We start from the raw sequence: 14250 nt of genomic DNA, 5'->3' as shown, positions 1-14250 counted from the left end.
AAAAAAATAATATTATTATATTCAATATATTTATAGAAATAGTTGGATTTCTTTTATAAGTAGTAAAGATATATATATATATATATATATATATATATATATATATATATATACATTTAGTCAATGATTTTTTGTGGCGTACCGACTTGTGAATGGAAGATATACTCCAGTCAATGTCTATAACGCTTTACCCATTCGATCATTTCCTGGATTTTAGAGATGAAATTCAAACTCTTATACCAGTGAGCGATCCACATATTAATGGTTAATTTTTTTTGGGGGAAATTAAAGAAGGTGATAAAGAGGCTTGTATTTTAAAATACATTTTGGAAGGGTAGGATTATCAATTGAGATGTTGATTGGTATTTTGAATTTGTAAGTTATTGGTGTATTTGATTTGGATACGAGATTTACTTATAAGACCTCCTGTAATTATGGTATAATTATGGTAGTTTAGTCAGTTTTCAATACCTGGGAAATTAAACTTTGACTTTGAAAATTTAATATTTTCAGCTTTTTTACACCATTGATATCTACAAATATCAAACATTGAAAACTATATACTCTTAATTCCTGATTAATTTCCAACTAATCCAACAACATCACATCTAATATAAAATCAAAACTCTGTAAACAAACAAAAACAGCTTCTCATATTAACCAAAGGTAAAATGAAAATTAATGTAAATATATTTTAACGCCTCCAGTGAACACCAACACCTCTGGTCCGACCATCGGTGTTCCAGCCGTCATTCTCTTTGCCGGAGATGAATGAGAGAGAGAGAGAGAGAACGGAAAATGAAAGTGAGAGAGAAGGAGAGAGAAACCGTTTGGTGGTGGTAGTGGCTTCCCGTCGACCGGTGTTCTTCGACTGCCATTCTCTTTGCCGGAGAGAAGTCGTCATTCCTTCGACCTCCATTCCTTCGCCGTCCACTACCACTTCCTTCGACCGCCCACTAGCCTCGCATCTCACCACCGAACCCACTGGAAACGAAGCCATTTATCTTCCCTTCCTCTTCTGCATCGACGACCACTGTCATCTTCCATTCCTCTTTTGCGGTCGATGGTAGCCACCGACGATGCTTCCTTTGCAAGTGTTGCTGCCGGGTGTTGCTGCCGAATGTTGCTGTCCATGGAGCTAATCTTGAGGATGAGAGATTTGGCTCGTTCTTGAAGATGGCGGCCATATAAGAGATTTAGTATTTTAGGGTTTTTTTTTTTTTTTTTTTAAATTTATATGTTGGTTTAGGGTTTTAAAAGTATTGGGTTGGGTTTAAAAAATTGGGCTTTTTTAAAAACAAATTTTGGTTTTTTTTCTTAAAAAAAATAATTCTTTTTATATAAAATTTATTTTAATAAACCTTTTTAGCATTAAAATTTTATAAAATATCTATTTTTATTTGCTTTTAATTTTTTATATTTTTTCAATATTTTAATTATTTATTTGATGTGTTTTTTTTTTTTAGAGATGTTTAAGTTTTTAGGAATCAACTTGTCGGCTAGAGATAAAGATTTTTCTACAAAAACTTCGGCATTTTCCACCAGTCAGGTTATATAATTATATCAATTACGATGCTTTCAGATACAACATATATACTAACTCACTTGAAATTTGATTGCAGAAGTTCAAGTCTCGTGAGGAATTATTAGAGTGGACACAAAACACTGCACGTTCTTTAGGATATATCATTGTTACTAGAAGATCAAAGGCATATGGGAACGGCTTCGTGCATACAGTCATACTTATATGTGATCGTGGTAGAGAGTATAAACCTAAAGAGTATACAAGTAGAGCATCTGGAAGCAAAAATACTAATTGTCAATTTCAATTGGAAGGAAAGTATTCAAAAGAACATGATAAATGGACGCTAAGGGTAATATGTGATGAACATAATCATCCATCGGCACAACATATGGAAGGTCATCCATTTGCAAGACGGTTATCAGTCGATGAGACTCGTTTGGTGGCTAATTTAACAAGAAAGAACGTGGCGCCACGTGACATCCTGTCAGCATTGAAGGTTCAAAACGAAAACAATGTGTCGACAATTAAAACAATATACAATGCACAACAAAAGATTCGGATGCACGAGCAAGCAGGAAGAACTCCAATGCAGGTTCTTATGTCCCTTTTACACACCAATGATTATGTTTATGAGTTTACTACAGGCGATTCAAATGAGTTAGAAAATTTATTATTCGTTCATCCAACGTCTTGGAAGATATGGCGTGCATTTCCACATGTGTTGATAATAGATGCCACGTATAAAACCAACAAATATAACAAGCCGTTTGTGCAAATTGTTGGTGTTACATCAACTCAAAATACATTCTCTGTAGGCTTTGCCTTTATACATAGGGAAAAGGAGGCCAACTATACTTGGATGTTAAATTGTCTAAATTCGACGCTTGATACATGTATGCACCCACGTGTAATAATAACAGACAGAGAGTTGGCATTCATCAAGGCATGTGAAATAATTTTTCCAGATGTTGCCCGATTACTTTGTAGATGGCATATTGAACAAAACATTTTGAAGCATTGCAATAAAAGTATCACGTTGGAAGATGATCGACGCTCTTTTAGATCATTATGGAACTTACTAATTGATTCTCCAACATTGATGGATTACACGAAAAACTACATGCAACTTCAATCAATGTTGATAAAATATCCACGTAAGCTTGATTTTTAGCTATATTTCTAAATCATAACCTTCATATTATTATTTATTTACGTATTTGTTAACTATATTTCTAAATCACAACATTCAGGTGTTTTGAAATACATAGAAGATACTTGGTTGAACAACTACAAAGAAATGTTTGTATCTGTTTGGATTGATCAACATCTTAATTTTGGAAACAACACAACCAATAGAGTCGAGAGTGCACATGCCAATTTAAAGAGATTTTTGGACTCTGCAAGTTCTAATCTCGATAGATTTGTGCAACGAATTAATGAAATTGTGCAATCACAACTCACTTCAATCAATGAAAGCTTTGAGAAAAGCTTAATTTTCCGATATAAGCATCACAATTTGTACTGCTTCGGGTTAGTAAGAGGTTTTGTTTCAAACGAAACTCTTGATATAATAGTAGGAGAGCTCCAAAGGTTAAATGTGTCAAAGTTAGACTCCTCAAATTGTGGTTGCAAACTCCGTACCAGTTGTGGGTTACCATGTGCTTACATGCTTTCTGTTTACTTAAGCTCAGGTTAGTATGTTCAATTACAACATATATAAATTTTTAAATATTACAAAAATATTTATTTTGTATTTTAATACAGGTGAAGAAATACACTTGGATTTAATAGATATCTTTTAGAGAAAGCTTAGTATTTCTGATATGAAGCCTGAAAAAAAGGCAATATTTGTTGCGACGATGAAGTTGAAAAGTATAAAGAAAATTTCAACAAGCAGACAGAAGCAGGAAAAAAAATATTATTTGAAAAAACTAAAAGAGATATACGATCCGCGCACAATTGATGTTGGAGAACCTACAGTTCAAAATAAGACCCGCGGACGACCGAGTATGAAGAAACAACATAAAAAGAATGTCAACCCTCCAAATCAGGCTCCTCCTAGATGCAATGACTCTACCACATCAGAGTTCATTGGGTTGGATTTAAATAAAGAACCTGAAAGGCATAATTATTCGTACGACATTGACTTAAATGAAGAACCACGAATGCATGATCCATTCCTAATGAAGAGTATTCCTGATGTATTTCATGATTACATCGACAAGATACAAGATGTACTCGGTGATGGAAACTGTGGGTTTCGAGCGGTAGCTGTTAGTCTAGGGCACAATGAAGACCAATGGCTATACATTAGGCAACAATTGCTTGAATCGTTAGAAAGTCGATTTTATGCATACCAACAAGTTTTTACTGATGGGTTCAATGAGGTATACGAGTCTTTGTGTTGGTTCGAGTCACCTGCATATTTGCGAGATTGGATGATTATGCCTTTGATTGGTTACTTGATTGCCAACAAGTTTGGTGTGATTGTTCATTGTCTAAGCCATGAACAATCTACAACCTGCTTCCCTATTTGGAGAGGTCCTGAAGAGTTTCAATCTCAACGAAACATTATAGTGGCACTTGTAGGCAGACATTATATTTCGGTGTCTTTAAAAGGAAATTACCCAATGCCTCCAACCACAACATATTGGAATGCTCATAAAAGCTCGTCTGCATCTTTCTGGCAAACTATGTATTGGTCGCGTTTCGAATTATACAATCAACATAGGCCTCGTAGTTCTGAAATACCTTGGATACATATCAAGGATTACGTATGAATGTAATTGAACTATTTTGATATGTATTGCTTTTAAAATTTTGTTTTATTATTAGTATGTCATATTTGTAGTCTTTTGTTATAATATTTTTAAATAAAACAATTTTAATAAATTACATGCAAATAACCTAAAAAATATATATAAAAAAATTATATTTAGCCTATTTTATTTTGCAAGTTTAATAACCTAAAAAATATATAAAAAATTATATTTTACCTATTTTATTTTGCAAGTTTAAAAAAAATATAAAAAATTATATTTTACCTATTTTATTTTGCAAGTTTAAAAAAATATATAAAAAAATTATATTTAACATATTTTATTTTGCAAGTTTAAAAAAGATTATTAAAATACTTTGACTTAGTAATTATACATAAAAGACATAAAATTATTATGTAATAATGATTATTAAAAGGTAATGATTAGTATAATGATTTGTTTATTTGAGAAAAAAAAAAGTAAGGTAATGATTAGGAGGATCCTTTAAGACTAATAAATGGTCTAATTAGATGGACCTTTTTTTATAAGTTTAAATTCTATAAAAGCTATTATAGTTTGGATTAATTAATTTTAATCATTGAAAATGTTTTATGATTTAATTTTGAGATTTTGATTTTAAAAAAAAGGAAAAAAACATTAATCTTTAAATATTATTAAAAAAAACTTTAATTCTACACTGAAAGAATCAAGATCATTGATTGGACTTCAATCCTATATTTTCCACAATTTGATTATTTGCTGACATCATTATTATCAATCAATTTATTTTTGTCCACAAATTTTATAAAATGTATATTACATTTTAAATTTAGAATTTTATTAATGGTAATTAAATCTCACCAAAAGTAAGATGGATTTTATAAATTCTACTAATGATAATTGAATCTCACAAAAAAATGAATTAAATTATGAATTTTATTAATGACAATTAAATCTCAGTAAAAATAAAATGAAAAAAATACCCCGCTGCACCCCTCATTACCAGTTGCCTTACGTTCTTTCATTCCTTTCTTTACATGAATTATCTAACATAAGTTTTGTAGTGAAGAAGAAATAAAGGGAAAAAGAAATATAATATATGTGGGCTCCAATCTATGTGGATTAGTCTTGTATTTAATCATCATGGAAGAATGATGATGATATATAGATAAATTTTGTTGGATTCTACTTTAATTTGATCGTAGTTTAGATCGATTTTGGGCACGTTTTAGAATATGTTTCTTTTATTCAGTTTCAACTATAAAGTTACAATCCACAAAACCTTTCGATTTAAGTTTAAATCCATACTGCTTACGTTTTCTGGATTTGTTTCGATTTTTGTTCTTATGATCTATATTTGTTGATTTTGTTTTTTTAAGTTATATGCATTTGTAGAGCAAAATGATGGACATAGCAACACGACAACCTCTCATCCATTATTTCGATTTGAAAGATTGTCCACTAGGTAGTGAATTTGTATAAGTTGATATATATATATATATATATATATATATATATATATATATATATATATATATATATATATATATATATATATATATATATATATGCATCTAGTCAATGATTTTTTGTGGCGTACCGACTTGTGAATGGAAGATATACTCCAGTCAATGTCTATAACGCTTTACCCATTCGATCATTTCCTGGATTTTAGAGATGAAATTCAAACTCTTATACTAGTGAGCGATCCACATATTAATGGTCAATTTTTTTTGGGAAATTAAAGAAGGTGATAAAGAGGCTTGTGTTTTAAAATACATTTTGGAAGAGTAGGATTATCAATTGAGATGTTGATTGGTATTTTGAATTTGTAAGTTCTTGGTGTCTTTGATTTGGATGTAACGCAAGATTTTACGTTAATACGTTATGTTTTTTTGGTAATTTTGGTAATAATAACAAGATATGTAGTGAAGAAGGTGATAGCTTTGAAATTATGTTTTATTTTTGGTAACAATATTGAGAATTGTATTGTAAAGATTTTAAGTTACAAAGTCTTTTGCATGATTTTTGTATTATATTCACACGAACAGTTAATCAATAAAACAATTTTTACTATTTTTATAATTTACATAATGCATCTTTATGTATAAGTTAAAAAAAGAAAATAAAATTAAGTAAAATAGATTTTTTTTTTTTTTTGTCAATTTACATAGAATTTCAATTCCAATTCTTACAAACTATCTTGAACTAATTCCAATTTTATTTACTTCCAAGTTCCAACCAAGGATAAGAAATTGGATTCGATTCCAATTTATTAGCAACACTCTACCAAACAACACCTAGAAGTTTACAAAATTTGAGTTTTGAGGTCTTTTTCAAAACGATCGGATTTTTGGCGCCATTTTCGTGCCTCTTCTTTTGTATTGGCCTTCATACGTCTTCTTCACCCTCCCCCGGCCCCGCCGTAGAAGTTTATAGTTCAAACAATTCATCCACGCCTACCGCCGAAATGGTGTTTCTTCGCAACCCGAACACGGCCCGTACCAAACGACCTTCCAATTCATTCGTTTCCCCAGTCTCTCACCCTTCCAAAATCCCTAAACCCACCGCTGCCTCCACCGTCAATGTCAGCAACTCTGTAAATATTCAAAACGACGACTCAATAGCACCTCCGCCTAAGCCATCATCAGAAACCCTAAACTCAATTGACAAAATGGCTTCGATCCTTGCAAATGCCGGTTGTACATTGCTTAACACTTCCGGCCCTCCTTGCCTGCCTGCTGACCTACACAAGCTCCGTCACCATCTCCAAAGTCGTTTGTCTTCTGATTCCTCTATTCGATCCCAACTGTTGGAAGGCTTCTCCTCTTATATTGACAACCAAAATGATCTTCGCAGGTTAATTCTTATAAAATCTTAAAAAACAGTTTATTATCTTGTATGTTCCGATCTTTATCATTCTCTTCTCATTCGATCATACAGTTTAACCCTATGCTAAACGGAATTGGTTGAATATGTACTCGTTGAACTTAGAATCCAAACAGCTATGTGAACATTAATGCAATGAAAACTCCAATTATACTTGTAGGGTTTTATTACCTTCCCAGCGCTATAGTTCTAGCAACGTCCGAAGTGAGAGCTTAGTCAGGGTGCTGTTGCTGATTCCTTCGATCCAGTTAGATCTTCAAAACATGTTGCTCGAGAAGCTTCCAGAGTATTTTGATAATGATAACTGTGGACATTCATCATCATCTACCATGCGTCTGGATGAGGACATAGCTAGATTGATACTAAACCAGTTCCGTTGGCTTGACTTTCTAGTGGACTCCGAGGCATTTACTGAGAATCTGTTCCAAGTTTTATCAATTTGCCCCCCACACTTAAAGAGAGAGATCATTGGATCACTGCCTGAGATTATGGGGGACACTAACAATAAAACTGTGGTTGAATCACTTGAGAAGGTGTTGCAAGATGATTCAACTGCCACAGTTGCTGTAATTGATTGTTTCTCCAGTCTTAACTTGGATGAGCTCTTGCAAGATAAGGTCATTTGGTTTACATGCATATACATTGTCATAACTTGTAGACTAGTTACTAATTAAAGTTGCATTTGATTATCTGAAGGTTATAACGATTGCACTATCATGCATTCGAACGATTGAAGCAGAAAAGTTGCCATACCTACTTAGGTTTCTACTGCTTTCTGCAACATCAACAAATGCCCGAAGAATAATATCACAATTCAGAGAACAATACAAGATGGTTGGAGTCTTTGATACTCCAGCCCAAAACAATAAACTCAAGGGAAAATCAATCATAAATAACGTGGAGGCTTCTGTTCTTGATGCTTTGGGGTCAAGTTTTCGTTTTAAAAATGTACTTGAAACTTAAAGTATTATTTACAAATTGTATAACTTCTAGCCTTTTCAAATAATATCTTCTTGTGTATGTCAATGCTTGCAGATACTATGTCAGGAAATACTAAAAGAACTTCAATACATTGATAAACCCCAGGATCATAAAGTGATCGACATTTGGTTGCTGATGCTTATTTATAAGAACTGTGAATCAATGCAAAAGAGTGTTGAAAAGCTACTAAAGAAGAAAATCATCGAAGGGTCTATTCAGGATGTTTTATTTGAGCAATGCATTTTTGGTAACAAGGAATTGGTAAAGGTATGGTGTCATTTCCTTTCATCTGAATGAAATTGGGATTTTGTAGTTTTGAAAGATGGTAATTTTGTGCCTATTGTTTCTTGAATTTAGGATCACTTTTCCTCATTTTTGCTGATGTCCGAATACTTATTAGCCTGCAAAGAACAGAAAGCAAGCAAATTTGGCATTCAGATGTATAAGTACCTATTCGAGGGGTTTCCTGATACTTACTCAAGACAAGAAGTAAGTTGCTTACTTCCTCTAATATGTACTCTTGTTTCTAGAAGGAAAGAAAGTAAACTCCATTCATTCAGAAACTTATCATATGTGGACACTCACAGGTGTTAGGGGCATTAGTCACCCATGTGGGGTCCGGCATTATGTTTGAAGTCAATTCAGCTTTAGAGGCTATGGTCTTGCTAGCCTCTAAGTACTCTCAAGAACTAATTCCAATTTGTTCTTACATAACTGGTATACTACAATTACCATCACTTCTTCATTGTTTTTTGATTTGATTCTTTATTTTTTCTTCAATGTTGCAGTGTACATGACATGTTGCTTTTTGCTATATGTAGGTATATTAGATTATATGGAAGGGTTTACCTCTGAAAACCTGCATAAGGTTACAAATATGTTTACCCAAAGTATAACTTGTGTCTTTGACTATTTTCACATGCATTTTTTTCACTTGGATACATGTATTGCAGGTATATGATGTTTTCTGCTTTCTATCAAGGTCAGCAAGGTCAACACAATCTAATAAAGAATCATTCGGATCATCCATTGCAAATGAACTTTTCATGATTGTAAGGAAGCAGGTAAAAGTAAATCCAATTGTTAGCTTTCCAAATTATTCTTTTTAAATGAAGTTTTTGGAATAACTGTTTGATCCAACAGGTTAGTAATCCAGAATTTAAGTACAAGAAAATGGGTCTAATTGGAACCTTAAAAATATTGTCCCACCTTGGAGACACAAATGAGGAGGCTCTAGAACTTCTGAAAACATCTCTGGATTCATGTCAACAGTTGCCAATATCATTAATCCTATTCTATGATGAACTATCTGCAACTCTTGATTCAAGAACCCTTCATCCAGCAATCATGGAAAGGTGAGTAATCTGTTGCTAACTGCTAAATTATTAGTAAGAATTAATAAACACATAATTTCTCTAAATGTGACAAATGTTCTTAAGTGTAGGGTTGGCCAACTTGTTGGAGAGTTTGAATCCATGTTTTTATCTGATTTAGAAGATGGGAAATTGCCTGCTTCCGACTTATATTGTGGTCTAGAAGGTGAATCAAAGGGATGTGACTTTATTGTCCCCAAACGATTTTATTTTTCTTTTCAGTAAACTTTATTTTTTGTTATTTTTCCTGTCACACAGGAGAGCTATGGATGAATTTAGATGGAGATATATCTCCTATTTGCATGAACATATTGTCTCTAGCTTCCTCATCATCAAGGTACACTTAAGTTGACCATATTGACTTGTGAGTTTTCTTTCATTGTTCTAACTTGCAAAAAGATTTGATGAAAATGAATAACTAGGATTACTAAAAAAGATTTGTTATGTGCAGGCTAACATCACTACAAACTCTTCCTGCTAATTTCCGCTTGCTTTCTGTTGTAGGTGTCTTTTAAAAAACACAACTTTTTGTTAATTTTATTTCTTCATAATGATTTTTTTTGTATCTAATTTTTTTATCCAGATGGAAAGGTTGGGAAATCAGGGATCTCTTGGAGGAATTGATGCACTTCTTGGATGTCCTATTCATCTCCCTTCTTCTAAGGTTAAGTTCATGGATCTAACTTGATTTCTTTAATTAAAGTAGTTTCTTTAATTCTAGTCTTTTTTTTTTGGCTAATAGCTTCTTGCCATTGGTTTTGCAGCTTTTCTTGGAATCTTGGCACTCATTAAATAGAAAGCACAAACATGTTCTATGCCTCTCTCTTTATTATGCAATTAATTGGATCCGAGAGCTAGTAAGTATTCACTAAATATAGTAATGGATTATATCATATTTGCTTATTATGACAGTTTAAACGACAGTTTATTATTATTACTATTTTTTTTTTATTATCTCAAATAGCTTAATGCCTTTGGTACACAAGTTGCTGGAAGATTTGACTGCATAAGTCAAGCTACTAAGGAGGATACAGTCACCAAAATCTTGAAACGCTTGAAAAACCTCATGTAAGTCGAAATTAATAATTAAACCTGACACAAAAAGAAAATTTTCTTCAAATAAGTGATTTATAAATTAATTAATTAACAGTTCTTTTGTGATGCCAGATTTCTTGAGAGCTTGTTGAATCATCTTCTCCAAGAGTGTCCTCTCTCCTTACCTGAACTCTACCTTCATATCGAGCCCACTCGTTCTGAAAAAAACACAACAAATAAAGATTCCTTACAAGGCAACAAGAGAAAGGATAAAAAGTCATCAAAGGGATTGAAAAATTCTGTCACCCAAAGAAGCAGTGCCACTCAGCTTACACTTATTGAAACATGGAAAAAATCTGGTGTAATAAACAGCAACGATGTTTTAAATGAAAAATCTACTGGAGTCCCTTCTAGAAGCAGTCCATCTGAGTCAGCAACGTGTTCTACAAGCAACTTAAATGAATTAGTAGATACTGATATTGAGATTTCTGAAGCTGTTAAACTTCTAGAAGCCCAAAGATATAAATTTAGACCTCTTTTGATTGATTGTTTCTCCATTTTGTCATATTCAAAGGTCAAATATCGATCCATATTCAGTGATCGTAATAATATGTTTTATTTACTCACTTACATTACTAAACAAGTCATTCAAGCAGAGTCAGCATACATAGAGAATATACATCTAGTGCCTAATGTGCTTGTTTGATGTTTCTTGAATGCAGGATCATGATTCTTGTTGTGCAGATCCTACATGTGACGTAAGCCTTTTAAACAAAAATAAGATGCTATAATATATAAATAAATAAAAGTACATTGCTATTTCTTGCATTTATCCCTGCAACTTAACTACTTTTCATGTGAATTTCATGTTCTAGTTGCCTGTGTATCTATACCTCCTCCGTGATCTTTACAGCAAGATAGAATCTTTTTGCCCTAAACCAACACCCTTCAGATCCATGAGCACTCCTCCCAGTTTAAGTGAAATATCAACAGTTGAATTCATTAACAAGATTCAGACATTGTTCCCAACTTTAAGGAGACACATAGATTCTGCTATATCATTACTTGAACAAGGTAAGAATATCTTAACATTTTATACAATTTTAAAGTATCTTGTATCTTACAAAGTACTTTTCAGGTTCTGAAACTTGTCAAACACATTGGAGGGATCAATCTTCCTTATCTGGTAATCCAGAAATACCTAACATGGTAGTTTCTGTACCTTTTGTTTCAAGTTCAGTAGTCAAAGAGACACTTCATTGCTTCAGCAAGGTACTACTCACTAACTACCCTCCTCCCTCCTATGGATTTCTGTAGTTTGACTGTTTGACCATGATCCAACACAGATGCTGACATGTCCAGATCTTATAATGAGAAAGCATTCGGTTCTCATTGATCTCCTCAAGTCTTTCCAACCTAAAAAAGAATCTTCATCATCATCATCATCAACAGGAGACATAGGTTTATTATATGGTGGTGTCTATGCTTTCCTTGAAGGGGTTCTTGATGTGGGTATGGTTTCTTTTTCCATTTTTTTTCTTATTTGTAGGTGAAAGTAGGGTTCTTAATTGATATAATCTGGTGGATATTTTGATTTTGCAGCTGTTTGTTTCTCATTTATGCTTGCTTCAGAAGTGGTGCTCACATTAGAGTCATTAGTTGTGTCCCTTGAAAAATTTGTTGAAAAGCCTATTGATGGAAGTAGCAGTAAACATATAGTGGTTGACATTCGGGAACTCATAGCCACTATGCGCAAAAAACTCAGCTCTTCTGCTAAAAAACTATTGACTCATGATTGGCATGAAGATGTTGAAAATGGTTGGAAAGGAAAAGTAAATTCTCTATATATCTTAATCAATAATCTCACTGGGTTTAATTACTTTTTACTTTGTATTGTTTATTTAACTTTTACTGGTGTTCACATCACAGGGGGAAATGGTGCAGAAGCTTGTTCATGTTTACTTGGAAAATTGCGAGTCTACCTCACAAACACTTGATGAACTTGCATGCTCTATTTTGCCTATGGTAAGTTTTTTTACAAAATTATCATTTTTTTTTAAATTATAAAAAGTTATTTATTTGGTGTCATGTCAGGTATCTTTATCCAGTAGAACAACAGCTGAGGAAACAAGCCATGGTTTTACAACTCTTTGCTCCTCAACTTTCTCTGTTTGGTATAAAGAGTTGGTATGCATCTTAATATATTCTTCTCTTGTCCTTCTACATATGATTTACTAAAATTTTTTTTTTTTTACTTGCAGCATGAACAGAACCTTGTTATACTCGGGAAGCTGGTAAAAATTCATCTCTTCTTTTTTTTTTTTTTTTTTCAAAAAAAAAATCATAAGTAACAAGTTCCGATAATTAACAACGCAACTTTTTATGACATATTAGGTTAAAGAAGGTGTTCACTTAAGTAAATCAAGAGCTACCCAACCAAAAGACGTGCAGCTAATTATGGAGAAGCTTCATCAATCTGTAAATGTAGCTGTATCCTTGATAAACATTTGCAGGACTCATGACAAGGTAGTACTGAAATGACGTAAATGCCCCCCTCATTGTGTAGTGTAGTCCTGTTTTGATGTGAAAGTTTAATGTAGGTTAATGTTCGCACAATGGCGGTGAAGTATGGTGGGAAGTTTGTTGATTCTTTCTTAAAAGGTATGTGTAAGGCCCTAAGGGTGAAATGGTCATTTAGTTAAAACTGATATTTGAGGCTTCTTGTGCAGTTTTTGAGTTTCTAGAAACCCACTTTCAGGGCCATGATCAGCTTATCATTCAACTTGTAAGTAAAGTTTATACTAAACCAAGTGGGTTGAATTAAACTAGAAATTTTAATACTTTTTTTTTTTTAAAAGTTTAAAGACTTCCAGAAGGGGACAAGAACAATACAAACCCTATGTTCGGAAGCAAAGGTATAGTTTTTTGTTTTGTTATTATCAATGGACATTTATTTACATATTTTGATTATAATTTGTTTTTTGGTTATGAAAAAGGGTTTGAAACAAACGGGTATCACTAGTAAAATTCCTGCAACCAAGAGATCTTTGGAACGTTTGTTGTTTCGTGTTAAGGCTCTTCTTCATTCTTCATCAAGTGGATGCAAATTCTGGATGGGTATGTAACTAACATATTTATCTCCTGTTTTTATTTATAATATAATAGTTGAATTGAGTGGCTAAATAAATCAATTAAAATTGTATTCTTAAAGGAAACTTGAAACACAAGAACTTGATAGGAGAGGTGGTGAGCTCTCAAGCGTATGTAGATAATGATGGAAATAACGGTGAGGATTTTGTGGAAAATGTGGATGAAGATCAAGTAATGAGAGATGTGGAGGATAGTGAGGGAGAAGCAGAGTGAATTAAGGAAAAAGATGCGTTTATTTTAGGGTATGAACATCATGAGTACATCTTGAAAAATATTGAAATCATTATAAGTCTATCATGAAATCCATCTTGAAAACAAAATCTATCTTTTTGAAACTATTTTTGTATGCATCTTACTGTATAAGTGAAATGAATGGTGGTTGAGCGATGAATCTGCACTAAAAAAAGCGTAAGTGATAGGTGACACTCAGGGAATCTTTCGAATAGTCATCATCACCCATAAAGTGGCAATATTAGACTTTGAATATACAACTGAAATGAATGTTATCCCATCTTATTATATTTTCAACCATCAATTC

General features: G+C 32.8%; 2 protein-coding genes across 2 annotated transcripts; both read left to right on the top strand.

The window, feature by feature from the left end:
- Positions 1–1063: 1063 nt before the first annotated feature.
- Positions 1064–3327, top strand: LOC145030086 (protein FAR1-RELATED SEQUENCE 5-like). Its single transcript, XM_078978513.1, has 5 exons — positions 1064–1166; positions 1467–1549; positions 1623–2679; positions 2776–3216; positions 3290–3327. The coding sequence occupies exons 1-5, from the start codon at positions 1064–1066 to the stop codon at positions 3325–3327; spliced, it is 1722 nt and encodes a 573-aa protein (XP_078834639.1).
- Positions 3328–6590: 3263 nt separating this feature from the next.
- On the top strand, positions 6591–14047 carry LOC145031623 (fanconi anemia group D2 protein). The gene is made up of 30 exons (XM_078980216.1): positions 6591–7143; positions 7334–7790; positions 7870–8121; positions 8209–8421; positions 8512–8643; positions 8742–8871; positions 8976–9022; positions 9108–9218; positions 9298–9509; positions 9599–9693; positions 9786–9864; positions 9979–10027; positions 10111–10191; positions 10292–10384; positions 10492–10595; positions 10695–11136; positions 11285–11320; positions 11438–11636; positions 11701–11834; positions 11909–12074; positions 12165–12394; positions 12492–12587; positions 12657–12749; positions 12824–12856; positions 12957–13088; positions 13163–13223; positions 13292–13347; positions 13421–13477; positions 13559–13679; positions 13774–14047. Exons 1-30 carry the CDS (start codon positions 6755–6757, stop codon positions 13923–13925), a joined length of 4452 nt encoding a protein of 1483 aa, XP_078836342.1. The 5' UTR covers positions 6591–6754; the 3' UTR covers positions 13926–14047.
- The last annotated feature ends 203 nt before the right edge of the window (positions 14048–14250 follow it).

The sequence above is a fragment of the Lactuca saligna genome, chromosome 2 (genome assembly GCF_052625555.1).
Source record: "Lactuca saligna cultivar CGN05327 chromosome 2, ASM5262555v1, whole genome shotgun sequence".
Taxonomy (NCBI): Eukaryota; Viridiplantae; Streptophyta; class Magnoliopsida; order Asterales; family Asteraceae; genus Lactuca; species Lactuca saligna.
The sequence above is the reverse complement of the archived record's forward strand: the minus strand, read 5'-3'. Positions and strand labels throughout refer to the sequence as shown.